Here is a 14,509-nt window from a genome sequence, read left to right as displayed (position 1 = left end):
TATTGAGCGTGCGGACGTGCAGGAGGAGCGCGGCTGGCGGTTTCAAAGGGCCCGGCGGCGCTCAGGTCCAGACCTCGGTGGGGATCATGCCCTCCTTGCAGTTGAGGGGCGGCAGGAGGTGCTCCTCGGCCAGGAACTCCAGCGGGAAGCAGACCAGGAGCCCCCGCAGCGCCTGCAGACGCTCCCGGGCCCGGCCGGGGCTGAGCGAGGCCAGGCTCCCCGCCGCCACGTGACCGCGCAGGGCCCGGTGCGACCGGACGGCGTCGGTGGGGAGGCAGCGGAAGACCTGCGCGGGGCATGGGGGGAGGGGAGGGGAGGGGAGGGGGGTTAGCGGTTGGCCCCGGAAGCAGCGACCCAGATGAGCGTCGGCGGAGGCTGGCTCTTCCTCCTGGCACCGCACTAACTCCTGCCGGGGCAGAAGCAGGAAAGGAGCCGAAACCCCCGCGCAATAATTCCAGGGCTGCGCTTATGGCCCAGGTGCTCCTCAGCCCAGCCAACTGGGTGGGAAATCTACAGGGGCTGGAGGCCGATTTGCAGATTGGAGGAAGAGGGATCCTAATAGCATCCATGTCCTCATCTCTCTCCGCCTGCGAGACCCCCGCCCCAAATCCTGGGGACTTACCTCCTCATAAATGCTGGTATTGGCTAAAGCTCGGGCACACCAGACATCATGGAAGAAGTGGTCGCTGATGGGGTCTCGAATGCTGACATCGTCCTCTGGAGTGACCCCCAGGAGGCACCTGGCAGGGATTTTTCAAGGGCAACGGGGATGCAAAAGAGCAGGACTTCCCCCACCCCACAACAGCCCTGGGCTGCCAGGGGTGGGGCAGCTGGAGAGGAGGATCTTGCTGCCCTCCATTTGCTGGGGCCTCCTGTCAGTTTGCTGTGACCATCACCCCCAGGGCTCCCTTCTGCCCCGCCCACCCATCTCCGTGCTCTTTGGGTCTTCTTAGGGGAAGGGGGGGGCTTCCCTTTCTGCCCCCGCAGCGCTCACCTGAAGCACTCCAGGCGCAGGCTGAGCGCGAACTTCCCTGCCGCGTACTCCTGCCCACCCATAACAGACGGCACCAGCTCCCTGTCTTCCACCAGCACGGCCAGCTCGCTGTCGCGCTTCCCCAGCAGGCTCCGGTCATTGATGTTGGCAGAACCTTTGGGCAGAGGGCTAGGCCCATGAAGCGAAGCCCCGGGCTTGGGTCGCCCTGCCCAACGCCCCCAAGCGCCCCCACTCACCAATGATGACGCGCTGGTCATCCGCAATAAGCATCTTGCTGTGGACGTAGACCAGCTCCGTGAGAAGGGCACCCTGCAGCTCCCCGTGGGTCCGAAGGCCGCAGAAGGAGACGTAGTTCCTCCAGGCCTCCCCCACTTTTGAGAGAAAAAGAGAGACGTCAGCCCTGAGCCCCCACCCCTGCGCCAAGGCAGGGAGACACAGTTCAGCTCCCCCTCTTCCAGCAGAGAGAGAAGCCTCACTCCTGGCGTGGCGGTCAGGATGGGGCTCAAGGGCCCCGGGGGGGGGAGTCAACTCTGCTCACCCCACCCACCCCGTACTCACTGACTGTCTGGAGGCGACTAACAATGGACGACTGCCCACGGCAGAGGGTCCTGCAAAGCGAAAAAAGGAATCCGAGTCCTCCATCTCCCTCCTCACTGCCATTTGAAGAGGGGAGCCGCGTCTTGGGACCCTGAGCCCCGGGTCCAAACTCACCGATAGGTGAAGTGAAGAATGGCTTGGATGGAGTTGCTGCCCCCCTGGGCGATGTCCCCCTCGAACCCAGGCAGGAGGGGGAGCAGCACGTACACCCTGAACGGCTTCTTCTCACTGCAATGGGGAAGACCCCCGCCCCGGGAGTCAGATGGTAGGACATGGGTGGAGGCGTTTCTCCCTGCCCCCATCTCTTCCCTGCCTGGTTCCTGTGGTGTCCTTGGCACCGACAGAAAATGGAGAGCCTCTTTTCGACTCGGACCTTTGATTCAGAGGTAGAAGCTTTTCTGAGCAGGAAATGGGGGAGGGGGAGGCTGGGCTTCTGGTGGGTTCACACTGAGAGCCAGTTTGGTCTCGTGGTTAAAGCACCAGGCTGGAGACAGTGAGTTCCAGTTGCACTTTAGGCATGGAAGCTCTCTGGGTGACCTCGGGCCAGTTACTCTCAGGCCAACCCACCTCACAGGGTTGTTGTGGGAAGAGGAGGAGGAGGGTGTGTTGGATGTGTTCACTGCCTTGAGTTATTTGTGAAAATAAAGGCAGGAAATGATCAATAAGAGGTAGGGAGCAAAGGGAAGTTAATAACGCAGGTGCAGTTCCGTGCGAGATGCTTGCAAGCACCAGTTAAACTTCGGTGGCCTCACTGGGCGCGCCTGCAGCTCACACAACCTTCTGCCCTCCTTCAAACGTCTCTTGTCGGAAAAGGGGCCGACAACTCCTGGTTTTCTGCTACCACAGACGAACAAGGTTCTGTCCCCGGTTGACTGGAGTCTCTCTGATCCTGGGCAGAGCGCAGCAGTTTTGGAATCTCCTCCACCGCCAAGTATCCCCCCCCCTTTGGCTGCTGGGGGTGGGTTGGGCTCCTGGTGGAAGTGGAGCCTGCTGGTCAGCAAATGGGCTCAGCCTGGATGCCACCAAGTGAATGGTGGGCTAAAAGGCAGCTGACCCTCAGCAGGAATGTAAGCACGGCAGAGGGGCTTAGGAGAGGCCCTCCCTGGAGGTTGGGCTGTAAAGGGGAGGGGGGCAGGGAAGCACTTCCACACTTGCAAGATTCTGTTAATGTAACCCCCTTGCAATAAAGTATAATTGGCTCATCTGCTCCGTCTCCCGTCTGGTTTCCCTCACAAGGCTGACAAGAACCTGGCGGTAGCTTTCCTAACACAGGCACAGCAGCTCTGAGCACGTGCAAAGAGTCTCCCTCCACCAACATGGTGTCTCGCGCAACCTGGGTGCGTCACCCCCCCATTTGCCAAACCCACCTGTGGGCAAGCAGGATCCGCTGCACAACCGCATCTCCTACTGTGTTGAGCACCGAGCGCCCGTCTGTGCAGCTGATGAAGAACTGATTCTGCCAGGGGAAAGGGCAGAGTGGCCCCTTGGCAAAGGCGAACGTTCTGTCCTATCCCACGAAGGCCTCGGGAACCTTCTCCGATGGAGCCAGTCCCCCGGCTGCCCTGGGGCTGCCCGGCCCTCCTCTGGCCTACCTCGATGTACAGGTAATGCTGGCTGCTCCTGATGACATCCAGGTACGCGTTGTAAATGGAGCATTCGTGCAGGCCGGCTGACCAGCGGTCCACAGAACGCAGCACCTGACGGCGCAGCCAGAGGTTTTCTGAGTCAAAAGGGGTGGGCTCGGACCCTGGACCCACTCGCTGCCCCCCCACCTGCTGGGAGGATCTTGATATTCTAGGGCTGGAGGCTCCTCTGCTCCCCCCTCAAAAGGTCCTGCCTTTTTGAGTGCCAAAAGCCAGAAGGGGCAAGAGGCATGCAGAGTTAGCCCCTTCGGCCAAAGCCCCTCTTGTTCTCAAGCAAGGCACACAACGTGGCCCCTCAAAAGCCCCCAGACCCACCCCTTTCCAACCACCGGCCTGGCCTTGCTCCCTCACCTGGACGTCTGCAACCTGGGCACCGGGCACAAGAAAGGAGACCTTTGGAGGGACGTGGGGGGACTTGGGCAGCAGGTAGGGGTACTCAGAGCCTTTGTACTTGGCCTTGATTGTCTAAGGAGTAGAAACGGGGGGGGTGTCAGTGGCCCCAGAGCCCCTTGGCTGCTTTCTCAGCAGGCAGAAAAACTGGTGCAAATGCTTTCACGCACAGGTGTCCAAGCCAATCTATTGTTTTATCACTCTGAAGAGGGACAGGTCATAAAATGGGTACTCGCAGTTCCTCATAAAGCGTCTCCCTTACCTGTGCAGCTGAAGAAGAAAGGAAAGGTCTTCCTCAACCGTGCCGCAAACTTTGATTGGCACATAAAAGTGCTGCTCCTGGCTTCATGGAAGCTGCTCTGGAGGGGACCCCGAAGGGAGTTGACCCTCCAAGCCACAGGGTGGATGCGGGGGTTTGGGGGTGTCTGCCATCTTTAATTCTCAGTGAGATAGCACCCTTCCCCCTGCACCATTTGCTCCCCTTTAAACAAGGTCATCTGGTCAGGCCCTGGGGAGGGGGGGAGGGCAAGAGCCCCCTTGGCCCTGAAGCCCGGCTCTTCCCCCAAGCCGGGCCAGGAGTTGAGCCCAGCGCCAGAGTGCATGAGACGGGATATAACTGTGTGTGTGTGTGTGTGTGTGTGTGTGTGAGCGCAGCACGTGCACCTGCTTGCATGCTGCTGAGCTGCCCCGGGACCCCGTGTCTGGGGCCGGAGGGGGGGGGCATCCTTTCAGCAAGCCAAAACAGTAAACGTAACTATTAGGAGGACTTTTCCGTCTGCTGTGAGCTCCCACATGAAGCGGGGACTCTGTTTTCCTTTGGGGGTCTTCTGAAAGTGGGAGGGGGGAGACCAGGGGTCCCTTCTGGCTCTCTGAGTCTGTTTGGCCAAAAACAGCAACGGGGGGGGGGGGGCCTTCCATGAAGATTGAGCCTTCAGTTGCTCACAACTAAACCTGCAGATTCTGCCAGTTTCTTTGCCTTGGCTGGAGGAGGGGGTGGCAATCTCCCCCACCTATGGGCACCATCAGGGCTGCCGTTTCATCGATACTTTCGTTGTTATTTGGCTTCCGTTACTGATTACTCACAATAGCTGTTACTGAAAACTCTTTTTTTTGCTAATTATCTCCCAAACAGCTGAAATATTCTAGCCTCTCAGGCGTCTTTGCAGCTTCTGGGCCAGGCCAAACCCAGCTCTGCCCACCAGCCAGGCTGCCCACAGCTCTGCCGGCCGCTCACCTTGGTGAAGTTCCAGCGCTGGATAAAGTGCTTGGCCACGTCCCGCGCAGCCACCCCATGAACAGCCACTCCCACGTCCCGCCACGGCATCCGAGGGGTCTGGAACCGGTCAATGAAATCTGGGCCAGAGCAGGGAGGGTCACCGCAGCACTGGGGGGAGGGGGGCAGATCCCCCCAGCACAGGCCGGCCTCACCCTGAAAGGACAAGAAGGGGGGGCACAGCGGGGCTGCCTTTCCTCAGGGGCTGGGCCTCGGCTCCCCCACGTCCCTCCCTCCAACGGGGAGGGGGGGATCAGCATCGAGACCTGCTCTCAGGCAAAGCAAATCCAGCAGGTCCCAGAAGTTGGGAAGATTATATCAAACCCCCAGCCCAAGGGGTCTCTGCCTGCCCATCCTTGTCCGTCCCCCCGGCCCCCCACGTACCTTCAAAGGGCCTGTCCAGATGCACCCAATCCTTGGCAATGAGGTTGCCGTAGTCCTTGCCCAGCCAGAGCAGCTGGTTTGTGGCCAGGTCTATGGGGGCCTCCTCGCCTGCAGGGGCGCCCCCACCCTGAGCAAAAGAGAGGGTCAGGGAGAGGCGTGATGGGGGAGGGAGGGAGGGATCTGGGGGCAGCAGCAGAGGGGAGAATAGAGAGCAGGTCAGAGCAGACAGGAGGGCAAGACAGCCACCCCAGAATTCAGCCACCTGAGCTGTGGGGAAGGAAGGAAGGGGAGGGATGGAAGGAAGGAAGGAAGGAAGGAAGGGACTGAGAGCAGCAGAGGGAGGAGGCGGCTTCTGGGGCAGCCCAGGCACTGGCTCACCTTGGCACCACGGCCGCTTTCACCCTCCAAGTCCGTCAGGCGGTACTCCGGGGTATCCCAACGCCCATAGGCCAGATCCAGCCCTCCCAGGAAAGCCACAGACTGGTCCACCACCACCAACTTCTCATGGTGAGCCCACAGGAAGACGATGGAGGAGACGTGGTCCGGATGGCGCATCACCTGGCAAGGAGAGAAAGCTCTCTCTGTAGGGGGCTCCTACAGCCAGGGGAACCCAGGGGAACCAGGCAGGGTGGGAGTCTCATGCAGAAGCCGCTGCAGCTCAGGAAATGCCCACCCCACCCCACCCCCCACCCCCACGTCCTGCTTGCTCTGGATGCAAGATGGGAGATGGCTGAAGCAGGAGGCCGGGAGTTTGTTGGGGGGTCTGAGGGTTTTGGGTAGAGGGATGAGAAAGACAAGGCTGCAGCCCCCCCGAATTCGGGGCTGCCTGACAGAGGGGGGCACATTTACCTTGATGTTGGGGTGCAGCAGCATCAGGGCCCTTTTGCTGTAGCCACTGTTAAGGCCCAGGGCCAGCCCCACCTCCTTGAAGAGCAGCACGCAGACACGCACCCCCTGCTCCTGCAAAGGGGGACATTCATGGCGGGGTCACCCACTGGCCAGGGAAGCCAGCGAGGGGCCCTCCCCACACAGCCTGCGGGGGCCACTCACCGCTTTGTGCTTCAGGATGAGGTCCAATCTCCACTCATCCGACTGAGCCGGGCGCTTCATGTAGACCTCGGGGCTGAGCCTGGAAGAAGGTGGGGGATGCTTTCTCTCGGGTTGGGGGGCAGGAAGTGGGCTTGGTGTGGCTGCTCTTCTGGCTTTCAGAAGAGACCTGCACTCCTCTGCTCCCCCCAGCAAAAATGGCTGCTGGCAACTTGCTCCTGGAGATGTACCCGCCCCCCAATTCTGGCAGCTCTTCCAGTCTGGACAAGGCTCCTGGGCTGGAGGAGCCCCCCTCCCCCCCCCCCGCAATTCACCAGCAGCAGAGACTAGGTTCTACTGCCCCAGCATCGCAGGCACACTCACTTCCACCCAGGGCAGGGAAGGGGCCGCACAGCAGGCCTTCCAGTCCCCTTCGTCCGAAGCAGGGGGACACGCCAAGCTTACCACCAATCCGTGATGAAGATCTCCTGCCTGGCCTGGAGCAGGGCGTCTGCCACAGCTGCAAAATACCCGGCTCCGTTGAGAAACCTGCCAGGCAGAGAGCAGGGTGAGGGTGGGCCAGCCCCAGCCACGCTCGCCCCCAGCCCCTGGAGCAGCAGCAGGTGGGGGGGGTCTCCTCACCAGCGGGTGGGGGTCCCCTCGCGGATAGGTGCAAACCCTTCATGGCGGTGGAGCTGCAAGTGCTGGTGGCCTTTGCTGGCAGCCAGTTCTGTGATCTGCTGGCCCCACCAGCGGGCCTGGCGGTAGCTGCTGCACTTCAAGACCAGGGACCTGCGGGGGACACGGACCTCTCCCAGCAGCTGGCAACGGGTGCTCTGGGCTGCCCTCCCACCCCGTTGGGCTGCCTGCCCAAGCCTCTGCCCACCTCACAGGGCAGAAAGAGACCCAGGAGAGAAAGCTGCTCATTGGCTCATCGGGTGAGGCTTCCCGGCAGAGCACGGAGCGGGCCTTGTGCCCCACGGCTGCCCCCCTCGGGCAAACACAGACTGCGTCTGGCTGAAAGGCCCAGGTCAGCAGTCCTGCTCTCTCCCCCCCACCCCCACTCAGACTGACCTGCAGCTGTTGTCCACACGGACCCCGTACTTGGTCTCTGTGGGTTTCTTGCCCACTTGGACCCTAAAGGCTGGATCAAAGAGCAGCACGCAGGAGATCACACCCGACTCTGGCTTCAGGTAGAGCAAGAAGGCGTCCTTCACCACTAGCCACCTGCAGGGGGAGGGGGAGAGCGGGCTAAAATAAAAGCAACATCTCCCCCCCCATCCCTCCCTCCCCCCCGCAGCACCTGGGACTGACCTCTTGGACCAACGGTAGCAGACCTGGTGATGTCCGAAGCAGTTCAGCCCCTGGATGCGGTGGCCCCCAGACCGCTTCAGGATCATGCCTTCTCTGGAGGGGTGGAGGTGCAGGTCAGAAATCGCCCTCTGGCCCAGCCCCTGCCCCATGCCAAAGGCCAGACTCACAAGCCTTTGGGGCCGAGGTCCGGAAGGAAGGAGAGCCGGCTGACGTCCAGGAACTCTGCCTGTGGAGCAAGGAGCAGAGGGTACTAGGGGAACCAGGGCCAGCTTGGCGACCCTCTATCCACCAGAGCCAAGCGGGAAGGGGCTGTACCATTGCGTGATAGTCCCGGTAAGCGCTCATCTCCAGCAAGGTGTTCAGGTAACTCTCCAGCTGTTTCTGTGGGAAAGGAGCCAGGAGGAGGGCTGGAGCGGGGCTCTCGGCTGCTGCCCACCCTTGCAAGCTGCCTGTCAGCAGCTGCCACCCCCTCCCCAGACACCTGGATGCACCTGGCAGCCGCATTCATCCCTCACCACCCGCCCCTGCTTCCTTCCACCGACGGCATCCTTCCCGTCATTGGAGACGGCCGAGGGGTCCTTCTGCACCTCCCCGGAGCCCAGTGAGGGGAGCTGTGCTGACCTTCCTCTCGGCTGCCTCACCTGCTTGCTGGACGGGCGCCGAGAGACCTCGCTGCCCCCGTGTGGCAAGGGGGGCAACTCCAGGGAGTTTCCGACTGGCCAGGAGCCCTGCAGGACGAATCTGCAGGGAGAAAGCCTCAGCAACCCAACCTCTGCCTGCCCAGAGGGGGCCGAGTGGAGACCCCAGCAGAGCCCCCACCCCAGACAACCCTGGAGTTAGAGACAGGCTCTCCTCGCCAAGTTGGGGCTGAGGCCAAGCTGCAGCTGAGCCAGGCTTGCGGGTTGGAGGGTCTCCAGGAGGAGGAGCTGAAGTGCCAGCAGAAGCCAAGGTGCTCCCTGCAGAGGCCTTTGAGGGTCCCCCAAAAGAGAAATGGGAGGCCCCCTTTGAAAGGAGGGGCCCTGGGGGAGTTTGACCACACCTATAAGCAAGGCTGTTAAGGGAATAGGTGGTTGCCTGCCTGAGGCGCCTGTTTCTCTCTCTCTCTGTGTTTGGGTCAAGATTCAGCAAGCTTGTGTGTGTGAACTCAGCTTGAAGACCAGTGACTCAGCCCCAGACATGAACAAAGAATCAAGGGAGCTGGAGAGCTTCTCCTCTGCGGGGAGCCAAGGGAAGCCCCCCCCCATTCCTGGAAATAAGTTAGGCAGGTGTGCAAGACGCCTATGGAACTTCCTGCCCAGGGAAAAGGTGGCTCCCTCGCTGCCTCCAGACTTTTCAACAGACCAAAGCACTGAACGAAGCATCGATTTTCTAAATCACTATCAATGTATTATGGCTTATCAATTCAAGAGTACTTAAGGCAAAGAAGCAGGATATAAACCCAATAAGTTTAATATCCCAAAGAGTTAAGACTGTGAAAAAGCAACCACAAAAAGAGGGTGCCGGTCAGGGCTTATAAAACCGCTGGGCTAATTCTGCTGACAATCATGTGAAGCAATTCGGCCTATTCCTGCCAAGGACTGGATTCCTCTACCAGGCTGGGGGTGCAAGTCAGATCTGCTTGTGATCACGTGAAAGATCACGCATGCAAGAGAGGAGGGAAAAAAGACCCTTGCGCAGAAAAGAAACACGGACTGTGCAGACAGCAGCAGGACAGTTCTGTCAACCAGCCAGCTGAAAGAGAGAGAGAGGAGAGAAAGAGAGAGAGAAAGAGGGAGAGGAGAGAGAGAGGAGAGAAAGCGGGAGAGGGAGAAGGAGAGAGATTCAACTTTGGCACAAAGTCCCTGTGAACTGGGACCCTTCAGAACTACAACTCCTCTACAAATCCTCACACACTTGGAGGAGAGTCGTGTTAGAAGGCCGGGCCCAGATGGCACCCACAACAAAAGATGCCAGAGGACGTGATCTCAGCCAGCGCCCGTGAGAGGCTTGCAGTCAATGGAAAAGAAACCACGTTGGCCCTAATCCAAGGTTGACAACAGGGGGGGTCCAACCTCGGCCACTTTAAGACCTGCGGACTTCAACTCCCAGAATCCCCCAGCAGGTCTTAAAGCGGTCGAGGTTGGACCCCTCTCACTTACTACATGCCCAGCGTCTCTGGTTCTAGTGGGGGGAGGCCCTGCCTGGCTACGGTGGCACCTGAATCTCACCGGGGAAGTGGGAGCAGGCTGAGGAGCAGGCGGTGCTTCATCAGGTCCCTGTGGAGCTCCTGGAAGTGCCGGAAGAGTTTCTTCATGCTCCAGGTGAACTGGCCGTGGCTGAGCTGCAAGGCGTAGACCGTGCTGGGCCGCACCTGGATGGGTGGAGGAAAGCTGGACAACAGGGCCCACCAGGCCTTCTCGTGCCAACCGCTTCCCCGTCACCAGCAGGGGTGCCCTGTGCAGAATTGGGCAGGGGCTGTTTGGCCACTTTGTTCTGGAGGGAGGGGCAGAAGGAGGGCCTCTTGAGGCACCCGGAGTTGAGCTGAAGCGAGGGGCCCTCGGGCTTTGGGGCTGGGCCAAAGGAGGCAGGGAAAGGGCCGAAATGGAGCCATCCCTTCCTTCCTCCTGGTGCTGGGGCTGAATCCCTCCCGGCCTGAGCCTGCAGCTGTGGCTCAATATCTCCCTTGCAGCTGTTAATAGAGTATTAATTATATCTTGCAGCTGGGGAATAAACACCTGGCTTCTTGGCATAAGCCTGAATTGCAGCCGAGGGAAACTTCCTCCGTTATCTCTTGGATTGAAAGCATCCTCCTGCATTTGGCTGCCCCAAGGACAGAGCTCTCCTCCCAGAACTCCTGGCCTTTGGTCATGCTGGCAGGGAATTCTGGGAGGCCCCCGAAGAACTGCCTTGGCAAAAGCCCCCTAAGGGGGCTCTTAAGAGCAACGTGATTCAATAAACCGTTTCTCAATTTATAACAACTGACATGCACGATGCAGGTAAGTCCTCAATTTACAACAGTTCATTCAGTGACCGTTCAAAGTTACATCAGCAATGAAAAAAGTGACATGCCTGTTTTTCACACTTAGGACTGCTGCAGCACCCCTGTGGTCACGGGATTAAAATTCAGACACTTGGCAACTGGCTCATACTTATGACCGTCACAGTGTCCCGGGGGGTTCATGTGATCCCCTTCTGAGACCTTCTGACAAGCCAAGTCAATGGGGAAGCCAGATTCATTTAACAACTGTGTTACTAATTTAACAATTGCAGTGATTCACTTAACAAATGTGGCAAGAAGAGTTGTAAAATAGATCAAAGTCACTTAACAAATGTCTCACTTAGCAATAGACATTTGGGGCTCAATTGTGGTCATAAGTTGAAGATTACCTGTAAAGATGAATTTCCTACACAAAACATAACTATTTCTCATGTTTATGTGTTGGCAAAGTGAAACAGCAACAAAAATGCCTGTAAAATGGCTGTTTTTCCAACTGGCGATTTGCTCCAAAGTCCTTTCTCCCCCACAGGTTCCTTAACTTCTCAGTCTTCTATTGATTGGGACAAGTTCCTAGTCCTTCTGTGTCCCACAATGGCTGGCGGGTGATCTTCTGCCTAGGCTCGGCTGCCCCCAGGACACTCCAAGTCCCCGCTCCCCCCGTTGGCTTCTTCCTGCGTTCCTGCTTGGTGTAACCCCTGAACCAGCAGTGGAAAGAGGGCTCTGCCTCGAGACCAGGGCCAGGCACTGCCCTCTCCCCACCGGCTCCAGGCCAGAACAAAGGGCTCCTTGAGCTATTCCCTAAAACAGGGAATTCCTCAGAACTGCCTGGTTTTGTGCCTGAGGCCAGCCCTGTATGGGAGCTGCAGGGATGAGGCTTACAGGCAGGTGCCCAACAGCCCCCACTCACCTTGGAGCCCCAGGTGTACCTCTCTGTGCTTTCCACCCGTGCCACGATGGGCACCCCCTTCAGGAAAAGGGGGGCCTGGGAGTGCAGCGGCCTGGGCTCATAGACCACCATGGGGAAAGAGCATGGCTGACCTGGGAAAGGAGGAAGAGCTCAGTACGAGACCCCAAGGAAGGCCTGAACCACCCACAACCCCCCCCCCCGCTTGGCCCAGCCTGACCTGCAGCCACTTGGGCTTGGAGGGCATCGTTCTCATCGGCTTCTCCTGGATGCATTGAACTGCTTGAGGTCTCCCGGCCAGGGCCAGATGTGGCCTGCCAGCCCTGGAAAGGAGGAAGGTGGTCCTGGGCCCAGGCAAGACTCCCCACTGTCTCCTCTCCCTGGAAGCCCCTCCCCGGGCAGTAGGTGCCCAGGCCTTGCAAGGCTGCCCAACTCCTTTGAAGGGGAAAAGGCAGCTGCTGGTTCTGAGCAGGAAGGGGCCTGGCTGCAGGCAGACACACTGGGCAGAAGGGCCGGTCAAGCGAGGCAGGGCTATGGCAGGGGACTGACACACACACTGAGCTCTGACCCCAGGGCAGCCTTGGCTGGCTGGAGCTCTAGTGAACTCTCCCAGCTGCTGCATTCACCTGGAGCCCCACCAGCCCCATGCAGGGAGCGCCTACTTGACTGGGGAATGTTGTACAGCACCCTGGACTGACTGGGGTTGGGCTATGGGCACACTCCCTCCCCCAGGCCCCTAGGAACTTCTCTTGGCCTCTTCAGTGCAAACTCCAGCTCCAGAACTATTTAGGAACCCTCAGGGCAGCCTGCAAGCCAAAACAGGCCAGCCCAACTTCCCAGGAGGGCTGTTCTGCCGTTCTTTGGGCAGAGACGCCCCTGGGGTTCCTGGCACGCTCTTGCTGGAGGCCAGGAGGGGTACCAGCGCTACCCAGGAGTGAGTAAGCGGAGATTTCCGGGAGTTTCTGGGAGGCAGGAAACCTTGAATCATCCCCCTCTCTGCGCAGGCTGAGACAAGGGCAGCCGCCTCGCTTCTGTTGGGCAAAATGGGGTGCAGCCACTGGGTGCGTCCTGCCCCCCTGCGCCGGCTCCACTTCTTCCACGGGGATTCTTCTGGCTCAGTTGGCCAAGGCAGGCAGTGCCGACAGTCTCACTGGGATAGCCCCGCGCAGTGCAGACCGGGGGGCAGCCCAGCCCGGTGCCCGCGAGCTTAGCGCCCCGTTCTCCCTCTGCCTGGCCGAAAGCAGAGCCAGCCGGGATTGTATCCCGCCCGTCCCTCGCCCTCCGCCTGCCTGCCTGGCCTGTGGGCTGCCTCCCCGCAGGGCGGCCCCCGGGCAGCGGAGCGCTGCGGCCGGCTCCGAGGGGTTAAGTCACCCGCCACCGTCAGGAAGGAGCTGGGATTGTGGTCCGGGGAGTCGCAGCCGGGGGGAAGGCCGAGGAGAGTCGGGGCTCGCGGACGCTGGGGCCGTGGGGAGGGAGCGCTAATGATACCTGCCGACGGAGGGAACGGCGGGTCCGCGATGCAGCGGCGGGTGGAGCGGAGGAGCGGAGCTGCCCCGCCGGGATAATCAAAAAGGGAAGGAAGGGCCGGAGAGGAAAGGGCTGGGCTCCTGTCCCGGGAAGGAGGGCCGTCCCAGTTTTGGGAGAGAGCGCAGCGCCGCCCAGCTGACGCAGGAGCCCCGGGGCATGTGCAGAGCGCCGCCCCTCTCTCGGCTGGCCAAGTGGCCCGCACGCCAAAGTCCGGGCCGCTCCGGAGACGGAGAAAGTCACGGGAAGCCAGCTGACCGGAGCCGGTCCGCGGCCAGTCCCGGGTCGTGTCCGACGGAGACCACCCGAGAGGCTCCGCCCAACCGATTCCCCTGTGTCCCGATCCGAGGGGTGGAGATCGGCAGCCCTCAACTTTCCGAGCGCGAGAGTGTCCCACCCCTTTCTCGGGGCAGCTGGAGATTCCTCGGCCGGGTCTCCTTGTTGGGTCGGTGGGTCCCTCCGCCCGGCTGGCCTGCAGCCTTGCTCAGCCCGCCGCCACCCCCATGGGTAGGAGTCACTTCCAAACCGCCGGGATGGAGCGGGCGAAGGGGGCGGCTGGGGAGGCTCCAGCCTTGCGAGAAGCAGCCCCAAAGGTCGCGCGAACTGTGCCACGCGTGCGGGAAATCAGACATAAACACCCTTCGGTGGCAGGTGGCTGCGCGCGGCCGGGTGGGCGGGCGGCCCGTCTCCTCCGGGGGCCGTGCCCCTCCCTGGCGCCGTGGCTGCTCTGGGACAGCCCCCCCCTCCGCCCGCCCTCGCCCTGTAATTGCAAGGACTCGGCGGCTCCTCTCCTGGCCCCAAAAGGGAAGGGAAAGAGGCTACTCGAGACGGCAGCCGCCCCGGACCTCTTCTGACCGGCTGGTGCCTCCCTCTCCGTCCCGACCCTCCAGGATGGGCTCCAAGCTCCCCAGCTGCTTTCCACGCGCGAGACGCGGACGGTCGCGGCGGGCCGGCAAGGCGGGCCAGGGAGAGCCCCCGGAAGGTAAGGTGGCCGGGCGACGCCCTCCCTCGAGCCGGCCAGGCAGAGGAGGGGGGGGGCAAGCCTTCACTTCTCTCTCCCCACCCCCACCCCAGCAGCCTCTACAGGCAGCCCCGACGTCGCGGCAGGCCGAGCACGGTCCACCCCGTCCACCAGCAGCGAGGGCGACCCGCAGAGTGGCCGGGCGTACTTCAGCAGCAAAGCGCGCGTCTCCTTCCGCCACCAGCTCGACTCCGAGAGGGATTCCACCACCTGATCCTCCCGAGAGGCAGCAGGCAAGGCCGCTGGGCAGAGGCTTCCCAGGAATAAACTGCACCACCCCGACTGCTTCTTTCTCTCTACTGCGAGCCCAGGGGAGAATCGCTTCTGCCCACTGAGCTGGGGAGCAGCACCCTCCAACCCTCAAAGCCAGGCCAGGCCCCCAAACCAAGCTCCCCCACCCTTGCAAGAGAAATGCAAAACACACCACCACCTCCTGAAAAAGGCTGCTGCCGTTGGGCCTCT

General features: G+C 60.9%; 2 protein-coding genes across 4 annotated transcripts; one reads left to right on the top strand and one right to left on the bottom strand.

Annotated features, from left to right (window-relative positions):
* Nucleotides 1-2: 2 nt before the first annotated feature.
* On the bottom strand, nt 3-13,437 carry PLD2 (phospholipase D2). 2 transcript variants are annotated; one of them, XM_070954642.1, is made up of 25 exons: nt 13,424-13,437; nt 11,723-11,825; nt 11,506-11,636; nt 9,829-9,971; nt 8,263-8,362; nt 7,937-8,002; nt 7,789-7,847; nt 7,622-7,714; nt 7,382-7,534; nt 6,950-7,099; nt 6,773-6,856; nt 6,332-6,410; nt 6,131-6,241; nt 5,660-5,839; nt 5,282-5,408; nt 4,859-4,977; nt 3,586-3,699; nt 3,184-3,288; nt 2,959-3,047; nt 1,706-1,819; nt 1,553-1,602; nt 1,231-1,365; nt 995-1,148; nt 623-740; nt 3-286 (listed from the first exon to the last, which is right to left on the bottom strand). In XM_070954642.1, exons 2-25 carry the CDS (start codon nt 11,775-11,777, stop codon nt 62-64), a joined length of 2,754 nt encoding a protein of 917 aa, XP_070810743.1. In that variant the 5' UTR covers nt 11,778-11,825; nt 13,424-13,437; the 3' UTR covers nt 3-61. The 2 variants fall into 2 exon arrangements, with proteins under 2 accessions (XP_070810743.1, XP_070810742.1); XM_070954641.1 differs by lacking the exon at nt 13,424-13,437 and adding an exon at nt 12,991-13,067.
* On the top strand, nt 13,006-14,321 carry CUNH17orf114 (chromosome unknown C17orf114 homolog). Of its 2 annotated transcripts, XM_070954710.1 has the most exons (3): nt 13,455-13,533; nt 13,917-14,008; nt 14,101-14,321. In XM_070954710.1, exons 2-3 carry the CDS (start codon nt 13,918-13,920, stop codon nt 14,259-14,261), a joined length of 252 nt encoding a protein of 83 aa, XP_070810811.1. In that variant the 5' UTR covers nt 13,455-13,533; nt 13,917; the 3' UTR covers nt 14,262-14,321. The 2 variants fall into 2 exon arrangements, with proteins under 2 accessions (XP_070810810.1, XP_070810811.1); XM_070954709.1 differs by having other exon boundaries at nt 13,006-14,008.
* Nucleotides 14,322-14,509: the final 188 nt, after the last annotated feature.

This window comes from Pituophis catenifer, unplaced genomic scaffold (genome assembly GCF_029215685.1).
Source record: "Pituophis catenifer annectens isolate HBS135680 unplaced genomic scaffold, rPitCat1.0.hap2 SCAF_15, whole genome shotgun sequence".
Lineage (NCBI taxonomy): Eukaryota > Metazoa > Chordata > Lepidosauria > Squamata > Colubridae > Pituophis > Pituophis catenifer.
Note: the sequence above shows the minus strand (reverse complement) of the source record. Positions and strands in the feature narration are given on the sequence as shown.